Source organism: Crocodylus siamensis, chromosome 15 (genome assembly GCF_052110815.1).
Source record: "Crocodylus siamensis isolate JL-2025a chromosome 15, ASM5211081v1, whole genome shotgun sequence".
NCBI lineage: Eukaryota > Metazoa > Chordata > Crocodylia > Crocodylidae > Crocodylus > Crocodylus siamensis.
In genome coordinates this window covers 38,503,600-38,526,524 of record NC_143409.1, presented here as the reverse complement: position 1 = coordinate 38,526,524, position 22,925 = coordinate 38,503,600, and the positions used below count along the sequence as shown (strand labels likewise).

General features: G+C 39.1%; 1 protein-coding gene across 6 annotated transcripts in view; it reads left to right on the top strand.

Annotated features, from left to right (window-relative positions):
* RNF111 (ring finger protein 111) overlaps positions 1 to 22,925 on the top strand; it is an 83,499-nt gene that overhangs the window by 48,313 nt on the left and 12,261 nt on the right. For 4 of the 6 annotated variants that reach the window (XM_090028699.1, XM_090028698.1, XM_090028696.1 and 1 more), the window contains exons 4-10: positions 3,572 to 3,735; positions 7,240 to 7,437; positions 9,925 to 10,244; positions 11,286 to 11,541; positions 13,317 to 13,668; positions 15,537 to 15,662; positions 17,518 to 17,644. In XM_090028699.1, the coding sequence (XP_089884825.1) occupies positions 3,572 to 3,735; positions 7,240 to 7,437; positions 9,925 to 10,244; positions 11,286 to 11,541; positions 13,317 to 13,668; positions 15,537 to 15,662; positions 17,518 to 17,644 (1,543 nt within the window). The remainder of the gene's footprint in view (positions 1 to 3,571; positions 3,736 to 7,239; positions 7,438 to 9,924; positions 10,245 to 11,285; positions 11,542 to 13,316; positions 13,669 to 15,536; positions 15,663 to 17,517; positions 17,645 to 22,925) is intronic. The other 2 variants (XM_090028697.1, XM_090028695.1) reach the window with 1 other exon arrangement.

The following is a 22,925-nucleotide window of genomic DNA, read 5'->3' as shown; positions in this document are numbered from 1 at the left end:
CTCCTAACCTGTTTCTCAATTAAGTCTGGATGAAATTAAAAAGAAGAGGATGTTTTTCAACACAAGTGTTTGTTATTATGTATCCTTGCGGATGAATTACAAATGTAACGCACGTCATTGAAGACCACCATGTTCCTTGTTTTGCATCAATCCTCATAGCATGCCTGGAACTGAATTACAAGGTATGAAAAGTTACGATTAGTTTCTTTCACTGTTGAGCACTATCTTAGTCTACAATTACTGTGTTTTCTGACATTTGCATGCACCCCAAATAAGACAAACACTTTGGTTTTTTTTGGAAGGTAGAATGTAGAAAAAAAGATTGTTTGTTTTTGTTTTTTTTTTTTCCTGGAGCCATGGCTTACCATGATATAGAACGTTCTCCTGAGAACATAAAGCATCCAGACAGTGCAGCATCCCAGGAGATAGGTTGGGTGAGGCAACAGGAACTTCCAGATGTGGTAGGACAACAACAAGGCTAAAGGCGCACTGGGCTGCCCTGGTAGGTGTGGTACCAGCAGGTCAAGGGAAGTGATTATTCCCCTCTGTTCAGCACTGGTGAGGCCACATCTTGAGTAATGTGCTCTATTTTGGGGGCCCCCACTACAGAAAGGATGTGGACAAATTGGAGAGTGTCCAGTGGAGGGCAACAAAAATTGGGAGTGGGCACATGAGGAAAGGCTGAGCGAACCGGGCTTATGTAGTCTAAAGAGGAGAAAATTGAGAGAGCGGATTTAATAGCAGCTTTCATCTGCCTACTGAAGGGGGTTTTGAAAGAGGATGGAGCCAGACGGTTTTCAGTTGTGACAGATGACAGAACAAGGAGCAATGGTCTCAAGTTGCAGTAAGGGAGGTTTAGGTTAGATATTGGGAAGAATTTTCTCACTGGGAGGGTAGTAAAACACTGGAACAGGTTACCCAGAGAGGTGGTGGACTCTCCATCCTTGGAGGTTTAAGACCCAGCTAAACAAAGCCCTGGCTGGGGTGATCTAGTTGGAGATGGTCCTGCTTTAAGCAGGGGGTTGAACTAGATGTGACCTCCTGAGGTCCCCTCCAACCCTTATTTTTTTCAGATTCTGAGGCCACGTTCCAGACTCTTGCAAGGCCAGTAGTAAGACGTCTACTACTTGACCATAACATACTAGTTCTTGTGAATAATAGAGTGTTGTTTCCATGCCACTAGACTTGTCAAGATACTGCAGCCTGCATGTGGCAGGTCATTCGTCTCAAGTCTACTCTGTGCTCTTTCAGGCACAAGCTGCGGTGCTCAGCCAAGAGCTGCTGCTCTAAGAGACTGCCCCTTCTTGCTGGACCAGAGGCAAACTGCAAGCATCTTGCAGCCGTTAGAGCACAGTGTCTGTATGCTTCTAGTCTAGCAAAGAGGCTTCCTCACTTAAAATACACGCCTTAAGTTTTGGGAGAAGTGTAATTCTAGAACATTCTCCTTTGCTAAATCCTTGTTTGGATGGTTAAATAATATCTATATTCTTCTCCAGACCAGTGGCCTGGAGAATGCAATGAGCATCATTAGCAGGATATTTCTCCTATATTTAAAATGACATGCATTTAAGAATTAAAGATGCCAGCATGCAAGCAGATATGCTGGCAGAGAGACTGTCTTGAACTTCCTGTTTTTTAAGACCAATAAAACACTTCTTTGCCCTAGAAACCTACCTGTCTGGGGTGCAAAACTACAAACAGTGTGGCAGCTACTAGACTGAGATTCACTCTAATGAGATTTGAGTTGTTATGGGCTGTTTGTATTGGACCCTGTATTTGGAAAGAATGTTCTCTTGTGGGAGGAATGAGTAAATGAATTAAATTGCTACTTGTGGTCTTGTATGTTCTTTGAAGTAATAAGAGGAAAGTGGATCTCTCCATTAAAGGAAAGTTGTAAATACTGGGCTAGAGAAGACAAAAACAATTTGGCTTCTCTCTAACAATTCAAAACCTGTCCTGTATTCCTTAGGTGTATTTGTGTGCTTTGGACCAAGAATAAAGGCCAGAATCAAACAGACCAAAAAATCCTGTTTTGCCTTATTGTCTACTGCTTCATTTTATCATTTCTTTTTATATCATCATGTACTACTTTCTGTTTTAATTTTATGTAAAATAATAGACTGGATAATCTGTGTGTTTTAGTAAAACGCATGTTATTTTATTATGTATAATTCTATTTTTAATTTTAATGTATTGTTTTGCCAAAACAATAAATAACTAATTTTGGGCTGGTTTTTTGGGGGGGAGGGCACATGGTATTTAAGTAAATACAGCAAAATGAATCTCTTTATTGTGGGAAAAAGTATGTAGGTTAACAAGTGAGCTGGGAATTGCACAGTTGTTAAATCTAGATGTGATTAGTTTCACATTCAGTTTTGGCTCTTCGTTACGTATTCTGAATAGCTACTTGTGTTACCTCTGCAGTTGTGGCCACCTGGATCTGGAGTTGGTCAAAAGCAACTACTATAGCTTTTAATTGCTCACGGGGGTGTTTTATCTCTCTGTATAACTTTGATGATTTTTAACTACATTGTCCAGAATGTCGCTTTTGTATTCATTTACAGTTTTCTTATAAAACAAGCTACTTATCTGTCTTGTCTATCCTAGCAGCTGGGGCATAATAGAACCTTTAAAGTTGCTAAAATGGCCTTTTGCAGCATGTTGGTTTCAAGAAGTATTTTTGAACCTCTTTGACTTATCTAACACAGTGAAGCCTATTGTGAGTTGTCATTTTTCCAGGAGATTCATAAAATGAGATGCATGAGCATAGCTTGGTGCCCTGGTATTCCTGGCATGTTTATTAAACACAAGTTTCTTAAGTGTACTCTCCTTAACTGTTATATGTTCTTAACCGTAATACATATTTAATATATTATTAGTCTTGATATTTAGCTTGTGGACGGATAAGTTGAATGCATCAGATATGAATTTCAGATTGAAAAAACAAAACCGTGCATTCTCTTAGGTATAGGTCATGCTTATTTTTGCCACGCTTCCTTAAGCTATGCAAAGCAAAATTCTGTCATCCTTAGATCAGAAAACAGCACATTTCTGATGGGATAGAAATCCAAAGGTTATAGTCTGGATTTTTATCTTAGAAGTACAGTGGTAGTTCTGTGACAGTATGCAGCGAAATAAACCTCAGATGTACGCATTCAGAATGATTCACATTGCCAATCTACTGTTCCAAGCGCTTATTCTTTTCATGTAGTAGTTAACAAAATGGATACAAACAGTGGTGTAGAACTGAGTGGTTGGAGGCCATGTATTGCTTTTTTCTAATTTTTACTATAAGTGAAGGGGAAATGTAGCTTCTAACTGCAAAGGTTTTTCTTCTAGGTTTTCTGTATTTTCTAGTTGTATAGTGGTTCTGTCTCCAGGTAGACAGGGTGGCAATATCAAACTAACAGCCTTTAATTTGGGACTTAATTCTGACTATGCGTGGATATTTGTCTAGAACAGAATATACCCAAGGCTGTGATCATGCTAATAAATATACTTCTGTTGTATTTAAGGGGGGGGGGAAGAGTACTTAAAATTATGTTTATATGTTGTCCTCCCCCCCCGCCAGGTCTCGTTCAGCACTTGGACACTCAAGATCCCACTGGGGCCAAAGCTCTAGCTCTCATCCTGCAAGACCTCAAGAACAGCGAAACCGTAGTAGAGTTTCCACTGTCATACAACCACTGAGACAGAACGCAGCGGAAGTGGTGGACCTTACAGTGGATGAAGATGGTAAGTTACCGTGGTGATTTGTAACTAATGAAAGTGTTCAAGAACAAGATCATAAGTCAGAAGACAGAATTACATTTCATAGTAACAAATCAATATTTGGAAGATTTAACACAACCTTAAGCAAACTGTTCTCATGGGTTTTTTTGAAAATGTTCAAGTATCTTAACAATGCATTCTGCCTGATGCAAGATAAGCTATTCCAAATGTGTCATCCTTTGATTCCCCCCACCCCCCCGAGTTTTTTGTAGGTCAGTTTAAGTAGCCAGAAACTATAACTCCTGCTTTCACCTGTTTTATACATATCACTTGCAACAAGACTTGCTTTGTTTTTCTAGGAGGAAAATGAGTGTTGACTTGGTAGTAAAGAGTCATTTATAGTCTTGCTTCAGTGTTTGATAGAGAGAGAGAATTTTTCTAAAAAGTGTTAGAGAAACAGTGGTTTAAATAGTTTACTTTCTGGCTTTTTTCCTCATTTTGAGCTAGTAAAATGACAATAGGTTTATCTGCTAGAGTTCTAGCAGTGACTTTAGGATCCTGCCAGAAGTTTGGAGAAAAAGAAAAATTGTTCAAATCTAACTTTGTCACCAGTGGTGTTCTTCCCTTTTGCAACCACCCTGATTATCTGGTGCTTCAGTGTACTGTTGTATCAATATTACAAGACTAGGTTTCCTTTCTTGGAGATGGCTTAAGCTGCATCAGCCTTTAAATAGGTATGGAAACACTGATTTAAATTAAGCAAGAAAGCAGGTTGACTACTTAAAATGAGAGCATATGTTTTTATAGACTTGCTGCTCAGACTTCTTACTTAAAGATGGGAATACATTTATTCCTCTTGCAAATTATGGTATTTAGTTTCTCTTTCATAATAAACCTTGCTACAGCACATTTTTCCTCTGTTTTTTAGTTGACTGCTAGAGGAAGCAGGTTTTGAAAACTGTCCAAGAATCCCGTTTTCAGAACCATAGTTATTATAAACCTCGTTTCATAGACCAGATAATTTAACATTGCTGGGGAAGCTTCCAGATTTACAGAACTGATGTTTTTAATGTTATTTATTATAACTTTCACCTTTGCAAAGGTGTGCTGACCAAACTATTACAGATTTCTAATACTCCTAAGACTGCCTCTCTCACTTGATAAATCTGTTACTCCTGTGAACCACTGAAATTACAAATATGAGGTATGCTGAAGGGTTTATATTGATTCTAAGCTAGCAGCATAAGCATCTCCAGCTACTAGTTCTTCTGAAAGGATCACTATTGCCAAGTGAAGCAGAATTTTACCTCCATTTGGACCTTTTAGTCACTCACTTCTCCAGAAGTTAGTATATGAAAACCACAGCAGAGGCTATCAACATGGGTTAGTCTGTAGGAAGAGTGAAGAATTTTAATGTTGGGCAACATTCTAACAACAAATTTGCCTTTGGAGTTTACCAGGCTCGTGAGGTTGAGGAGTGCATAATCAGGTCAGCTTGAGATTTTTGGAAGGCCCCTAGCAGACATTATACTTAAAATGTAATTAATAAGTTAAATATGTCTTATGTAGTAACCCAGCCACACATTAACATGTTAACAGATCACGTTTTAGGCTAGACATCAGGAGGCGCTACTTCACGGTCAGGGCGGCTAGGATCTGGAACCAACTTCCAGGAGAAGTGGTGCTGGCTCCTACCCTGGGGGTCTTTAAGAGGGGGCTGGATGAACACTTTGCTGTGGTCATTTGACCCCAGTACTCTTTCCTGCCATGGCAGGGGGTCGGACTCAGTGACCTACTCAGGTCCCTTCCGATCCTAGAAACTATGAAACACAGTTAGTGCAATAAAGCAAGGCATAAGCCATGAAGTTAATACACAAAATACATGTAATAGCTTTGTGCCTGGTTCCCATAGCACTTTAAATTGTATATGTGGCCAGGTATCAGCTGGTTGGGGCTCCCAGCCTCAGAGACTCATGAAACCCTTGACTGAAGTGCCCCCTGAGGCTGCAAGCACTGATCAGCTGACTGCCACCCCCAGCATTAGGCATATTTCAGATTCAGGGTCTCTGACGTGCCCCTGAGGTGAGGAGCTATGATCACCTGCTGCTTCCAGCCTTGGGGGCACATCCCTGATCCCACATTCTCACCTCCTGTCATACATGGGTAGCACAGTGGGAAATGTGATGGTTGGAATTGCAAATCAGATTTTATAATTGAACATTTGTGAGGGATCAAAGTGCCCTATAGCCATCACTCGTGGAAAAAAGAACAAGAGATTTTTCCTAAACACTTTTCCCAGAACTTCTGCTTGTAAAGAAAACTCATACCAAGCAGCATCCACAGAATACTAAATGCTAACAAATGTGTATACCAAACTTTAATCAATATATTTGAAAAGCTCATGAGTGTTGAGACTTTGAAAAATCCCACATACTTCTTCCTTAACAAAATGCTGATTTAATCATTAAATTTTAAAGAGAATTGTTAAACAGCAAATATTTTATCTCAAAATTATAACTTTATCATAATAAAAATACCAAATATCTCTTTTCTGACAACCCAACAGAGACTTAGTAAATAGGTCAGGTTGCTTCAGATGTTCTCCCATCTTCTTTCATTCTGATTCATAGAGACCTGTCATGAGACACTAAACAGTTATTAGGGAGAAAAATTCGAAACTCTAAAACAAGCCAGCCTTTGATCTTAAGTTAGACTTGAATTGTGTTAGTGTGCATCTCTTAGTCTTTTAATCCACTGCAGTTGCACAGTGAAAAGTATACTTTATCTATCCTGCCTGTTTTACTTTCTTCCCCAAAATAATCCAGTAAAAGGTGGTGTCTACTCTTCATGTTTACTGTGCTAGACTGATGTATTTATTTTTAGCATAAATACAGTAACTAAGTTTCAGTGTTTATTTGCAAGCTGGAAATCAGGTTTATTTTGGTTTCTCTTTTTTAGTATGTCAAGTCAGGAATTACTGAATTCATGTAAAGAACATCTAAGATGTTTCCATGCGTTTTGGAAAACCATGGGCACAGTTTGCCAAGTTTGCTGCTTTTTCATGTGCGTTAAATGTGTGCTGTGAGGTATAATTAATTATATATTGTTTGCTTAGGGATGTTTGACAAACAGTATTGTAAGCATGGGAGCCACTGTTTGCCTCAACTACCAGAATGATTTGATTTCTTTTCTATTTATGTCTAACTATGGCCAAGTAAATAAAGCTTTGTGTGGTTTGTGAAATCATTTAATATTGACTCTTAAAGTGTGACTTGACTAAAAAGTAGGAGGATGCTGAATTTTAAACCTGTTCTTTAATTTGGAGTTTTTGTGCTTGTGGTGGAAACAGGATTTACTTTGACATTTTATGTCTCATTAGCCCCTTTGTTCAGTCTTTCTCAACATCTGGTAGAAATGGGTTCCAAACTGTCCTTCAGGATAACAAGTTATGAAAAACTGAATGTTTTGAACGAAGAGGCTCTGATATTGGTGATCATGATGATCTCTCTCATTCCTACGCTTCTGCAGAGCCCACAGTTGTGCCAACAACCTCAGCTCGAGTGGAATCCCAGGTTGTGAGCTCGACGTCCAGTACCAGTTCCAATACCTCTACCTCAGAGCAGGCCTCTGATGCAGCTTCAGGTGTCTCCAACAGCCAGCCCTCTATGGTGTCAGAGGCTTCGACTACTCTTCCCAGTAGCAGCACTGCTGGGACTTCAACTGGAGGTACAGAATAAGAAAAGAGAGTTTTCAAAGTCTGGGCGCTAAGTTGCTTATTACTTGTGAGAATATGTTTAGATCTGAATTTACCTTATTTAAAGCTATTTGTGCCTTTTGTCTTTGTGCAGATCCTTTTTAAAATAAAATAGCAAGTGAGAATTTTCCAGAGTAATACCCTGATAGTGTCATGTTAATAACCTCGAGAGAGGATTTTATGTCCCCCAATCAATGCACTAGAGAAGAGATCTTTCAAAATAGTTTACCAGATGAAAACAAGCCAAGGCTGTCTCCTGTCTGTAGCAAAATATGAGGTCCTTAGTGCTGCTTGGCTCTGCCTGGGGCTTATTCATAGATTGTAAGAGGCTGGAAGGGACCTCGGAAGATCATCGGGTCCAGCCCCCTGCACCAAGCAGGAAAGACAACTGGGCATGTTAACTTTGTTGGACTTTAACTGTGTCCCAGCAAGCAACCCAGTTCCACAGAGATAAGTGAGGCCCAAGCTCACTTGTGGCCCCCAGACTGCCTTTTACAGCTACATGGGTATTTTCAGAGAGGTAGGATCCAGGTAAGAAGCCCAAATACTTCCCTGGGAGTGAAGCCCCCTATTTCAATGTGAAGAGGTATTCAAGAAATGTATATCTTATGGCAAGCTGAGGCGTTCTAAGGATTTCTTGACTTTATCCCTGTGAAGGTAGTAGGGCAGGGTGGCACCTTGGAAATTATCTAGTTCAGAGAGGCAAGAGCCTTCATAGGCAACAACGTATCTTCATAGCCTCTGACAATGGACTGGCAGAAAGAAAGGGTTTATATAGAGGGGAAATAGACAGGAGGAGGGGACACTTGTAAGAGGTAAAGAGGGACAGGTTGTTGCCTATAGCTCATGCCTCTGAACAAGTTAGTTCAGGGGTGGGCAAAATGTGGCCCGCGGGCCAGGTGTGGCCCACCAAGCCATTCTATCCAAACCGTGGGGCACCTAAACAATTAAAAAAATTAATATTAATCTGCCCTCGGCTGCCTGTCATGTGGCCCTCAGTGGCTTGCCAAAACTCAATAAGTGGCCCTCCACCCAAAGTAATTGCCTGCTCCTGAGTTAGTTTCTGAGGTGCCATTGTCGTCTTCCTTCTGCCTTACTGCAGACTAACATGGTTAACTACCTTTCTGTCCTGAGGACTGCATTGTTGAATGATGATCTCTTCTCCCTAATAGGGGACTTGCATTTTCCATCACCTCCTCTTCTCATGACATGTGGCTTATAAAGGTGGAAGGTCTGATGTGTGCCTGCTCCTTTCTCTAGCTAAACAAAGACTCATTCAGCAGGGCCCAGGTGTAGCAGAGCTCTCCTTCTGTAGACCCCCAATAGGGTGCCCTTGTAGACGGCACAAATTTGGGGCTTTGCCTCTGTTTGTTTGCTTCACCATACTGAATAGTGATGGGGGTCAAAATTGTGTAAAAAAAAAACTAGAAAAATGCTCAGGTGGAAAGAGTTAGTAAAGTAAGTAAGGATCTATCTTGGAATAAGCATTAAAAAAGGGGTAAGGTTAATGAATTCATTAGCTTTTAGTGCTGGAGGCAAAAGACCTAATAGCTTTTGGTAGACATGCTTACTCTCCAGTCTCCAGGTTTTAAGACAGAACTGTCCCCAGTTATAAGTACACCCAGTTCAGGAGCCCACTAAATTTATGAAATATAAGCAAACAGGAGGGTAGGTACCACCATTAGTAGTAGCTTAAGGAAAATTCATTACCTGAAGGAAATCTGTAGATTCATAGGGTATAATGTCATCAAGGACCAATCTGGTTTGACTTCCTTTAAAATACAAACTTTTATATTTCACCTTGTTGAGCACAGTAACATTTTTGGTTAAAACACAACTTCCTGGAGCACAACATTAGGTAGCACATAACAACTTGAAGCTCTTGGGGGGCAGGGAATGCTTTCTGTTTTCAGTACCTGTATGTTGCTTCTTCCATTCTAATCGTAACCGAGCAGCTAACAACATTCCTGTAAAGTGGAGGATGTACTGTCAATCCCAGTTTTATAGTTAGGGAACTGAAGCAAAGGCTAGCATTTTAATCAAGGTTTCCAAATAATCTGGAGACAAAACAAGGAAATGCTGTGGGGTCTCCTGAGTTTCAGGCTAGCTCTTTCCTCTTCCTTTGTATAGTATCTCATGTTCTGGTTTGTGAAGTAATATTCCAGTCAGTCCAGTTCCTCTGACCATGCATATGAGAAGATCTAACTGAATAGTTAACTTCAGAGTGTTCATTATTCACAATGTAAACTATTTTAATAGCCTTTTAAAATATTTAGTAAGCGTTACTTGTTCATGGGATGTCTTCCTTGCTCTGGATAGGTAATTAATTGTTGTTTTATGGGTCCATATTTGATTAAATGGAAATATTACCCTTTCAGCCACCATGTACAGATGCAATTTCTGTTTCATTGACTTTTTGTTTTCAACAACACTAAACTTGTTTAATTTCTTTCTTTAAGATGATGTAAGGAGAACTGCATCTAGCACTACACTGGAAACTGGCCCTCCTGCTATGCCAAGGTTACCATCATGCTGTCCACAACATTCTCCATGTGGAGGATCTTCACAGAATCATCATGCATTAGGACACCCTCACACAAGTTGTTTTCAGCAGCATGGCCACCACTTTCAGCACCATCACCACCACCACCATAATCCTCACCCAACTGTCCCACTGTCTCCTTCATTCAGTGACACCAGCTGCCCTGTTGAAAGGCCTCCTCCAGTGCCAGCGCCTTGTGGAGCAAGCAGTAGTTCTGGTGCCAGCTACCATGACCAGGCACGTTCAGTTTTTGTGATTGTTTTCACTTTGTTTTTAAGTGACATTTAAATGTATTATATAATTGAGTAAGATGCTGCTTTGGGAGTTCATTTCTCATTGCCTTTAGAGAGCATTAGAAAAGGCACTTATGATTAAAAAAAAAAAATATATATATATATATAAAGCGTAAGTTCTGTTGAAAAATTTGAAAAGCAAACAAAATACCTTGTGTGTTAACTGTTGTCACTTTGTTATTTGGATCCCTGTCGTTGGCTTAATTTTTTCCTGTTTTATTTAAAAAAAAAAAAAAAAGAGAGAGAGAGAGAAAAAATCACTATGGCTCCAAATACACTCCAGAGTCTTTATACCTTAGTGCATCCAGAATTTTCTAGCAGTTTTCACCAATATGACCTGTGACCCCACGAGGTTACAGTGCATCAGTAGATAATTCAGCCATTACAGACTCAAAAAATTGATTTTAAAAAAATACTACTTGGTAATATGGGCTTCAGTACTTCATTTTACATTAATTTTAAAATATTTTAAAGCTTAAAGTTCCTTTTTAGCAATGACTCATTTGTACATTTAAAACTGCTGTTTTATACTGTAGTGACTGTACATTTAGAACCTATGATGATTTATTACTATTAGGCATGTACATCAGGCACAACTCAGCAAAGTACTAGAGCACCTGTCTCTATCTTGGCAAATGTGCAGTGTAACTTCCTTTGGGCATCAAATTAAAATTAGTACTTAGTAAGCCAGTCAAGGTACAATAGAACATACTGAAATTAAACTGGGGAACTCAAAGAAGAATGTGAACATCCTTATCCAATTCACCCTCCTTAATGGGGGCCAGTACATTTTATGAAATGTAAATAATCATATCCAAAGAACTTTAAAGTAGGGCTGCAAGAATGTTATCACTTAAGTATTTATTTTGCAAAACGTTGCTTTTGCTGTAACGCTTAAAGGGGGATGGGGGGAGGGCTTGTTTTAAAATATATGAAGAACTGCTTGAAAACAAGGCAGGCTTTTTTTGTTTTGTTTTTTGTACAGCAGGCTCTGCCAGTGGACTTAAGCAACAATGGTATAAGAAGTCATGGAAGTGGTGCTTTCCATGGAGCATCAGCATTTGACCCATGCTGTCCTGGTTCTTCATCCCGAACTGCAATCTATGGGCATCAGGCTAGTGCTGGCCCAAGCCAGCCAATAACAATAGATGGATATGGATCAAGCATGGTTGCACAACCCCAGCCCCAGCCTCCTCCACAGGCTTCACTCTCATCCTGTCGACACTATATGCATTCTCCTTGTAAGTACAGCATTTTATTTAAAAAATAGAACTTTGTGAAATATGGGAAAGTAAAACATGGCAGCATTGTTGTTTTAAGGTTTTACCATCCACTTTGATTTTTAGCTTCAGAAATAGTATTCTTGCATTCTACACTATGGACTGTTTTAGGCTTAGTAAATTGTCTGAGTCCTTCTAAAAATCTTTCCAGCACAGAAAAATTGAAAGGGGGGAAGTATCCAGTGTCTCTTGCTTTGTGCATTATCTAGGGTAGTACTTTTTTTGTTTGTTTATGAATTAATTCACTGCCTTTTCAGATACCAGCTTTATTTATAAATTGTTGTGGGTTGAGCTTGAAATAGTGAAAAGTTCCTTTTGTTGCTATTTTGTTGAGTGGCAATCCTTTCTTTTGTTATTTTAAAATCTTTTAAACTTGTATATGGTGATGTGGAAAACCATTTGTATTTGAGATATTAAGAACTAAATATTTGGTTATGCAAAGTGACGCATAGAGCATCATTTTATTTTGGCTTACTGTTCATTGGAATCCTGACACATTAATTCTAAATTATACTAAAGTCATATCAAGAGCTTTGACACACTTGCTTCTCTCTCTTGCTATTTTAATTGTTCACTTTCTGATACAGTGAATATTGGATGCTACTTTCTCTTGCTGTCTATCTCAGCTTGTGTTAAGAGATTGGTGGCCCTTATGCACTCAGTTCCTGCTAAGGATGTGGTTTCCTCCATTATTGACTGATTGATTTGGTATGATATCTTTTACCTTGGTCCTAGTGTTGCAACAAGCTCCACTTGGGCAGGCTTAGATGTGGGTTACCATACCACACCTTCTCTAAACATGCAGGATCTACCTGTATGGCAGTTGCTGCAGCATTTGAACATCTGGGCCTTTTCTTAGCTACCACTTTGCTTCTCACAAAATTTCATTTTAAAATAATGGGTTTCTTTTGAAGATATTATACATAATTAAGTCCTCCTTGTAAGGATTGTGGTGTCTGAAGGGCAACATAATTAGCATTTACATGTCAGTTGAGGTTGCCAGAGGACTTCCTTTCCTATAACGCTGGTAACTATTACACTTTGAGAGCAGCAGGTAAAGCAAACTTGTTAAGAGATGTTAGCTTTGGGGGTTTTTTGTTTTTGTTTTAAGTGATGATTACAGCTAAGAACTAGCACTGCATGGTGTTGTTTATGCATTAGTGCACATGCACACAACAAAATTCCTTCTCTCCCATTCCTATTTATATTGTGAGTATTATGGATGATTTAAGAAGAAAAGACCCACTAGTCCTGATGTGGTATATTTGGATTTCTTCCAGACATTTCCTTTTCTTACCATATTAGCGAGTACTTTTTTTGGGTATTTTGTGATTTCCCCCCCCCCCCCTTTCCTTTGTAATGGATGCCCATTGGCTTTTGTGGTCTTCCAACTCCACTAGGCAAATCCTATGAAATTTGACTTTCTGGTTTTGATTTTGTTCCTTTAGGTTGATAGGGCACTTTGTCATTTCTATCACTTCGGTGAATTTGAGACAGCATTCATTGTTAATTCTGGCATTAACTATGCAATAATAATGGTCAAAAGCTAACTATTCCTATAATGATAACGTTATTATAAGAGTGAGGATGTAGCTGTGATAAGATAAACGATAAAGAAATTTTACATAATATAGTTGAGTGTAATACAACAATGATGTGAAACCATTTTAGTTTCTTATACACTTACTCAATAAATTTATGTAATAGATTGAAAATGGTCAATGTTTTTATTCCAGATGCTTCTTTGACCAGACCTCTTCATCATCAAGCTTCCGCATGTCCTCACTCTCATGGAAACCCACCTCCTCAACCCCAACCACCACCTCAAGTGGATTATGTTATTCCACATCCAGTGCATCCTTTCCATCCTTCAATTTCCACTCATGCATCTTCTCATCCTGTACCACCACCTCCACCAACTCACCCTTTAGCAAATGCAGCTGCTCCAATTCCACAACATCTTCCAGCTACACACCAGCCTATTTCCCATCACATCCCTGCAACAGCACCTTCAGCACAGAGGCTGCATCCTCATGAAATGATCCAGAGGATGGAAGTCCAGAGAAGAAGAATGATGCAGCATCCAACGTATGTCATAAATGTCCTGAAACAGTAACTAAACGCTTAATTCATTCCCCTCAGGTTTGTAAAAAGCTGCATGTGACTCTCGGTTGTTATTGCATGGCTAGATGACCATCAGAATGAAACCCTGGTAAGAAGGGAACCTCTTTTGCATACCACGGCTGCTGACTGAGTGTTAGGGTTGAACCTGTCCCCTTACCTCTCAAAGTTCCCTCTCCAGATAAGGTCACTGGTACACTGGAAGGAACATTATTGCTTTTGTTGCCCATGCTTTATCTGTCCTGAGAATACATGGGGTTTGTTTTTCAGGTCAAGCAATTCTGAATGTTACTGTCATTATTATGAATGCTTAATGTTAGTTTTCCAATATACTACTATAATTAGAACTATCACTCATTGCTGCTGTTAGCTAGATTTAACTCACTCTGGCCAGCTTCCCAGCACATCCTTAAACTTGTTTCCACTGTAGAAATTGGCAAGGTTCTCTTTATACATTGACACTTAAAAACCAAATTAACAGCTTACTACCAGAAGTGATTTATATGGTCAGATTTATAGAAGAAATTTAGATATGTTATTTAAATAACTTAATTTCAAGGTACATTAAAACAAATGGTAGGAGTAGGAATTATTTGACTGTTTCCACAGGAAGGAGCTGGACAGTGTTGTAGTTGGATTATCTTTGAAAACTTGTGATTGGGAGAGGTCTCAGATATAGGAAAAAGGCAAATGTAGTGTCCATCTTTAAGAAAAGGAAGAAAGAGGATCTAGATACTATCCTGAGGTACCTTCCAAACCTAATTTTTTATGATTCTGTGAATATGTATCCAGGTCTACAGTTATTCTGGATCCACATTAATCATTTTAAGAAATTGCCCTAGGGCTGTGGACAGATAAGTTACAGATTTAAAATGGAGGAGGGACTTTCTGCTCACATGCATATATCATCTGATCAGCTGCAAGTGTTCTATGTATGTTTCTATCCCACAGTAAATAGAAGGTAAAACAGGAAAGGTTACCTTAAAATTAGAGCTGCTAAATTACCTTGTTTCACCTATCATTTGCAGAGGAGAGTGGGTATGTAAAACAGTTACAACAGATCAATTTGAAACATGACACATCCCAGTCCTCTAAATAAGTGTAATTGTTAGCTTTGTTCATATCCTTAGTATTTTCTTTAAAAATTTCAATAAAGTATCATAAGAGAACATGTCACCAAAGCTAATGTTTTAATGTTAAACTAAACTAAAAATAAATGCAGTTACCAAACAAATATCAAACCTAAGTCAAATGAGTCATTTAATGTCAACAGTAGTTTAGAATTAAAGCCAAATATAAATTAATCAACAATTTATTTTTTAAAGATAACTGTTACAAATTCTAAAAAGTATTTTGAGAAGGTGGCTGGTTGGTTGTGAACCCCCACTAAAGAATTCTTATAAATTCTAATCAAATCTGATTTTGAGCAGTTAAAGTTAATGCCAAAGCCAAATTGTCTAATGCCTTGAACCACAGCTTTTGATTTAAATAAGTTAGTTATCTCAAATGTGTCAGGGGTAACATTTTTCCTTCCCCTCCCAAACTCATTACAATACATAGCCATGTCTTCTAGATGATTATATAATTGTAGACTGAAGATTTTTACTCAGTACATCATGCTGGCAGTGAGTGTTTTCCAGTTCACAAATTAGGCATGAAAAATGATTCCTAATTAATACCTAGTTTTTTGAATGACCATTGTCTGGATTTCAGATATCGGATCAGTCCAGAATGGTTTATATATGACAAAATGTTTTTGTTAATGGGTGGATAATCTCAATATGAGTAAAATAGATCTTCTGTGTTTCTTACTTGGTGTTCTTCTGTTATCTTAGACGTGCACATGAACGGCCTCCTCCACATCCACACCGAATGCATCCCAATTATGGTCATGGCCACCATATTCATGTGCCTCAGACTATGTCCTCCCATCCCCGACAAGCTCCAGAGAGGTCTGCATGGTTAGTACTTTAATTACTCTGGTGTGTCCTATGGTGTCTTTAGGTGCTAATTTATTGGTATATATCTTATGTTCGTTGTGAGAATATCACTCATGCTATCTGTGTCTTAGTTTAATAAATTATGTAGAGGAGAAAATGCTTAAACATAAGAGATCTCTTTATTGCCACTTTTAAAACTCACTACTTCAACATTATTTGCATCTATTTTATAAATCATTGCAAGTTTCTGCCACTACTTTAAAAATGTGCATGTGTGATTGAATTAATTTGGTTCCAGCTATTGCAATGAATTCTGAACCTGAATGTTGCTGCAAAGGTATTTTTTACAAAGAACATTTTTCAAGTTAAAGGTGCAGACCTTATTTAAGCTATTAGTTACTGTAGGTTCAATCTGGTGTATGTATGAACTTTTTTATTATTATTTCAAAGACATTTGCATCTGATATGGTTCTTTACTTGGATCTTTACTCCTAGGACCTTATGGTATCAAAAGTGCTGGAAAGTTCTGGAAATACAGAAAATGGGTTTGAGCCACTAAAAAAAAAAAAAAAATCTGTTGCTGAAATGATTAACAATAAACTGCAGAGCCATTGTTTTGAGGAAAATATAACATCCTAAATTATTAATAGAGTTGATGTGCCTAACACATGATTCCTGTGATGACAGTTACTTCTACGTATTTGTTAATTTATTTTTGCTGATTTAAAAAAAAAAAGTTTTAAGCCAGCTACTTAGCCATAAATGCAGTCTGGGAAATGGTGATGTTAGTAAGAACTGGTTTAATGGAAAAGACTTAATTAGTCTATGTTGGGCATGCCTACATGTGCATTGAGGCACGCCTAAATTTTAATGCACATGTAATGCGCATTAAAACAATTTTAAGTTCACATCTACACGTGCACACATTAAAGTACATTAATGTGGTGCATGAAGGCTGACATGAGACTAAACTTAGTCCCAAGTCAGTCCATACACAGTATTAATGCGCCTTAACGCATCTGAACTTGTGTTAATGATCTTTAGCTATTTGTGCCTAAATTTGATACCTGCTTTTGCAGGTATCAAATATAGGCATGAATAGCCTAAAATTGCCATTTTTAAGGCACGTTAAGGGCGTGCACGCATAGACACTAGAGGTGCACTGATAAAGATTTTCTTGACCGATACCGATGGCTGATTTATTAACTAGCTATATCAGCCAACGCCGATCTGATAGCTGATTTACACAATACAGCCCAGCAGCTTGGAGAGAGCAGCCTCCTGCTGGTAAGTCTGTGGGGGGGGAGGGAAGGGGTATGAGGGACGGCCAATCGAGATCCCCATGATGAGGGAGGGAGTGGGGCAGGGGCTACCTAACCAGGGTGGTGAATGTGACTTCCCCCCCCTTCCCCCATGCCCCCCTGATGAGCTGCCTGTAGCTCTGTCCCACTCCTGGGGTCACATTCACCACCCTGGCTGGGCAGCGTCTGCCCCGTTTGTCCCTTCCCCTTCACAGACCTATATGCTGGACACTGCTCTCCAAGCTGCCGGGCTGCATTCCTGGCTGTGCGCATGCATGTGGCATTTATTGGTGACAGTATTGGCTACACCAGCCAAGAAAAGCTGATTGCCAATAACATTAATTTTCTTTTTATTGGTGCTGATCTGATATACGACTTATATATTGGTGTACCTCTAGTAGACTCGCACCCTTAATGCACCTTAAATTGGGCTAAATAAAGCACCTTAAATTGTCATGTGTAGATGCCCCTCTTGTGTCTTAATTTTTCTGAGCATCTAATTCCCAGAGCATTGGAGTTGTGTCTGGGGGCAAGAAGTGACTGTTTTAAAATGTTACATTTTGCTTCTGTGACAGGGAACTAGGAATTGAAGCTGGAGTGACTGCAGCCACTTACCCACCAGGCCCATTGCACCCTCATTTGGCCCATTACCATGCACCTCCTCGACTTCATCACTTACAAATAGGGGCTCTTCCTTTAATGGTAAGATCATTTATGGTAGTTATGTACTACCTGCATGTCTTAAAGCATATCTCCTCCTTCATGCAAGGTGTGTTGCTTTTAAATTGGATTGGTAGGAACTATTGGGAAAGTTACTTATTGGACTGAACAAATGAAGAAAGATTTACTTTATTGATTCTGTTTATGATGCTTCATGGAAAGCTAGAACAAATAAAATAAGTTTAGGACACTAACATTTCAACTTCAGCCTTGTAAAATGGAAGACATCTGAATGAAATTGCCTCTTGCATAATAATGCATTGACCCTCTGCATCTGATTTTTAAAAGTTCAGGTCCTGCTGTAACCAGCTTCAGAGTAGTAATGTTTTAACTTACCAAACAGTATGCAAGAAATTAGTATTGATGTTTATTCTAGATTTCACCTTACAGCACAGTAGGAGTTTATATACATGTAATTGTTTCAAGATAACGTTGAATGTCAAATGAAGCAGTTCTTTATAATGAACATCTTTTAAAATGGAGGTTAAGTACATAATTTATGTTCAAGGGCACAGGGAAGCCAAAATATTGGTGATGGAACATACTTTCCCTTGTTTTGCTAAATTACGAATTTATCCTATGTGAAGAGTTTCAGGGAAATTAACCCAAATCAACTAACAGCATGACTTTAAAGTGGTTTGATTAAACTGCACTAAATCTCCAAGTGGAAACTCTTATTCTGAATTAAAATGGCCTTAATCCAGTTTCATTTAATATGTTTTGGAAATGAATTTAACTAAACCAAAGCAAACCTCCATACATGATTTTTAAGGATATTGTTTGAGCCACATAGGTGTGATAAATTAGTCTGAATTGAGTGTCTGTGTGTAGACAAGCCCTAGAATAGCTATTACCATACAGATTCTAATTTTTACTATATAAAGTGTGTCTTCTCTACCATGTACAAAAATAAAGGCTAGGGGCAAGTTATAAACCTGCAGCCTCTTGGATCAATGGTTTTGCACTTTTTATAATTTGTTTGTACATTGCTTTACTTTTTGCTAGTTAGCTAACATGGCAAAACATCGCCCAGTACCTTAAAGACATTTCAGTTTCTATTGCATTGTTGTACAGTTAGCACACCTTGCTGCAAACCTGTGCCTTGGAAATATTTGAAAATAAAGGATGACTGACTTTATGATTAGAGGAATTGCATCTTTGGAGCGGTCTCTCTGTATTTCTGTATTTTAGTATAGTTAAATAGCTTCTGGTCACTGTCAATTTGTGTGTTATGTTTTCATTTTTGTGTTGCACAAACCATCTGTGCAAATCCTAATTCTCTGTGTACTTACTAAATTAGGTCAGTTCTTCTTTGATAAGACAAAACTGGGTTTTTAATCTCACTCTCTTCCCCCCTTTTTATATTGGTACAGTATATAGGAAATAAACATTAATTATGAGTTGCTTTTAATACAGTTTCTTAATGCAAAGGGCCACTGTAACAGTCCAGCAAATTATATTAGCATCAGAAAGGAGTGAAATTCAGCTTCTTTGCATAGTTTTGTAATAAAGTTGAAACAAAGATAACAAGTCTGTGTGGTGCAACGTTTTTCAGACCTTGGAAGTCTTTCATCCCAAATCTTCAGAATTCAGATTGCTCTAGATTTTCATCACTTGGGGAGTGTTGGACATTTTACCAGATGTCATAAACTTGCTATGTACCTATTTTCACATGCATGTGAGATTTCACTGATCTGTGGCTTCAGCTAAAACGTCATTTTAGGGAGTGCATTGGACTCTCTTATAGGCTATTATGTTAACAACAGAGTAGGGGGAACTGTATACATTTTAGATTCTGGCTTCCACTCCATAGGTTTATAATAGGAATCTTTTGTGTCTGAAGGTCAGGGGTAAGACTTTCTCCATTCATGCTTCATTGTGTAGGGACAATTAAATGGAAAAGCTGTGGTTAATCCTAGGAAGGCTTTTTTGTTTTGTTTTTGATTTTTTTTATTTAATCCTGGTCAGGTAATTTTATAGATTAAGGAGAAATTGTGCATTATGAGGGAGACTTTTTTTTTTTTTTTTTTTTTTTTTACATACAAAGCAATTAGCATGCCTTGAAGCGCAGTTATGTTCTTCCCGTTACCTTGTGATTGTTAAGGAGGGAAAGCAGCACTTGTATCATTATGCCCTGGTATCTTCGGGGTCAACTGAGTCTTTCTCTGGCAGAAGACCAGTGGTTATAGTTAAGATTGTGAAACGAGCATTTAAAATTAATTCAGATCTCTTAAAAATGTGAAAAGAGAAGCACTGGTAAGCATGCCTTGAGTTCAGTGTCTATTGTGTAAGCATGTTCTTAAGAATTTTATGACATGGTTGTCATGAATGTAAAATTTCCTTTACTACTGTGTCTGCCATTAAACTTCAGTCACTTACAACTGTTTCATTTATGTAAGAAGATAGCTCCTTCCCTTCCTACACTGGCTGAATTATGTGCCGGAAGAGCTGCTAAGATTACTGCTTTCATTTGATTTGATTTTATTCTACAATCCCAAGGAGACTTCAGGAATCGTTTGGGGTTATAAGCTATCATACTTCACAGTGCATGGTCGACCCCAGTTTCCTGGTGCAAAAAGTTAGGATTTTCATAGGCACGGTTTATAAATCAGGGCTGGGCTTAGCGCTTGGCTGGCACAGTCCCATTCTGTGGGTGGTGCTGCCTGGGCTGCACCAGCCAAATGCTGAGCCCAGCCCTGTCCCCTGTGAGTGGCGCTCGACAGTGTTGCTCGCAGCAGACAGGGCCAGGCTTGGTGCTCAGCTGGCACAGTCCCATACCCTGTGAGCCCAGCACCACTCTCAGAGGATGAAACCGATTGCTGAGTCTGTCCCTGTCTCCATCCCCTGTGAGTGGTGCGTCTGCAGCCAAGTGCAGAGCCCTGTTGAGCGGTGCCAGGTGCACCAGCCTCCTGGTGCAGATGAAATCATCAAATTTCACTGTTTCCAACTTCTTTTTTTTTTTTTAGAGAAGGCTCTGCTAAACAAAAGACAATTCCTAAATTACTCATATCTTGGACCCATTTCTTTTGTAGACGTGATGGTGAATGAGAAGCAGCACTTAACTGATTTGATTTCCTCTTGAATACACAGCAAAGGCCAGATCCTGTTCAACTTCCTGGGGTTCTCCAGTCCTATTCCATTCTGTTTGCATTTCTGAGAATCATTACTTCTTGTAACATGTTCATCTTAGCCTTAAGACTTAACTCCCAAGAAATGAGGAAAAAATGGAGCCACAAACCTTTTTGCCCTAACAGTTTTTCAGAGACTTGAGCCAGGGTAGAATAGAATCACATTTAAATACTTATGTCAGCTCAAACATCTAACTGTTTATGCTGATAGAAACTAGATTAGTACCTCTTTGATTCTCTCAACAATAAGAAATTATTGACACTGCCACTTTAGCAGTGCCATGTCAACGCTTAGCCACTTTGTCTGAATGGGCTCATTTAGATGCTGCTCTCTATGCAATAATGTCTGGCTGCTATTCTGCCTATAAACCTCTTTTGTAGGGTGCTGCAGCCTTTTTGTACGATGTGAGGATGTGAAGGGTGAGGTAACTAGTGGGTTGCTTAGGTTGAAGTGCAATCACTTTTTTAATGATACTTCACTTGAAGACTTTTTGATTAGATCCAGGTGATTTTAGTTTTAAATAATAATTTGTTTTATTATTTTGCATTTTTATGTTGACTTTACTACATAAAAGTACATTCACTTTGACTAGCTACATAAAAATAAAACTAGAATTTGCACACTTAACCTAATATTTTACAACTTTATCGCATGTTAAAAACAGTCCTGATTTTCCTAATATAAAGGTGGCTTGCATTTCTAGGGGCTTTTTTAATGAGAGGGGGCAAGCTAGCCTTTTGGCTTTTAGGGCAGGGGTGGGCAAAGTCTGTCCCATGAACTGGATTAGGCCCATGGCAGACTCCCATTCCCCAGAAGCCACTGTAGCAGCAGCTCCTTTTGGTTGTCACCGTTGGACCCAGCCCTGCTGCTTGGGCATCCTGGCCCATCTTGCCCACACCTGCCACCTGGGGCACGACCCACGTGGGCAGGGTGGGTGGCTGGGATGGGGCTGTGGTTGGGAGCAAAATGGGAGGGCAGGGTGAGGGAGGCCACAGGATCTTGGGAGAGCCAGGGCAGAGCCACGATCCGCTGCCCACACACTCCTGCGATGAGCCTGAGTTCCGTGGCAAGGGCATGCAGGGAGTAGATCACAGCACTCCCTCAGCTCTGGCTCCACATTGCCTCGGTGGTGCAGCTGGTTTTGTTTGGAGATCCTTACTTGTCTTGGTTCAAGTGCGTAGCTTGTAGGCCATGATGTTGAAGAAGTCAGGATTCAAGTAGGACATCTCTTGTGGAACAGAAGTCTGATCTGATTTGGGCAAGCTTTGTGTATAGATCATAGAAAGACTGAGAAGTAATTGAAAGGATTTTTTCATCGGTTTTTTTTTTTTTTTTTTAATAGAATTGGATTTAGAGCTTCATTACCCATTTTTAATATCCCTAGAGTCTGTCATTGGGACAAACTTCTTTTAGAGGTCACTGGAGTAGAAGTGCAGAGAAGTTTTGAGATGGCTGAAGTGTAGTCCAAGAACCTTTTGGGAATTTTACATTCCTGCCCACTGTACCCTTAGACTACAGTCTTGCCAAATTAGAAAAGACCGTGCTATGGATTTATCTGGTCATATAGTATTGCCATTTCACTCTGTTTAAGAACTTTTACAGCAGTAGTTCTTGGCAGATCCTGACAAACCTACTGTTCCATTACCTCCTTCTCTGTTGAGACTCAGCATTTGGATTCATCTGAGATGACCTAAATTGAGGCATTTCAGTATTTGAACTATTTGCCCTCTGGGAGTGTGATTTTTAAAAAAAACCCCAACAACACACAGAAGGGACCTTTTATTACTTCTGTGCCTTATAGATGTCTCTCTTTATGAGAAGTGCCAGAACACATCTTCTTGAGTGCTCTTCTGTGCCACAAGGATGTTGAGAACTACTGTTTTAAAGGGCTTTAATCTATTAGCTTATCAGCCAGTGATTCAGTCTTTAACGGTTACCTCTACCATTGTTAAATCTGTAAACAGACAGTGGCTTTCACTTTCTAGGAGCATAACTCTGTAGAGATTTTCAGGCAGGTCTTTGCTGTCATGAATGTCTCCCAAAATGTCATGAATGCTGTTTATCATTTCTTTATGAACCTGTATATACAAATCTCTGTCAGCACTTGAAGACTAGTTTTAATTTTTACTCATGG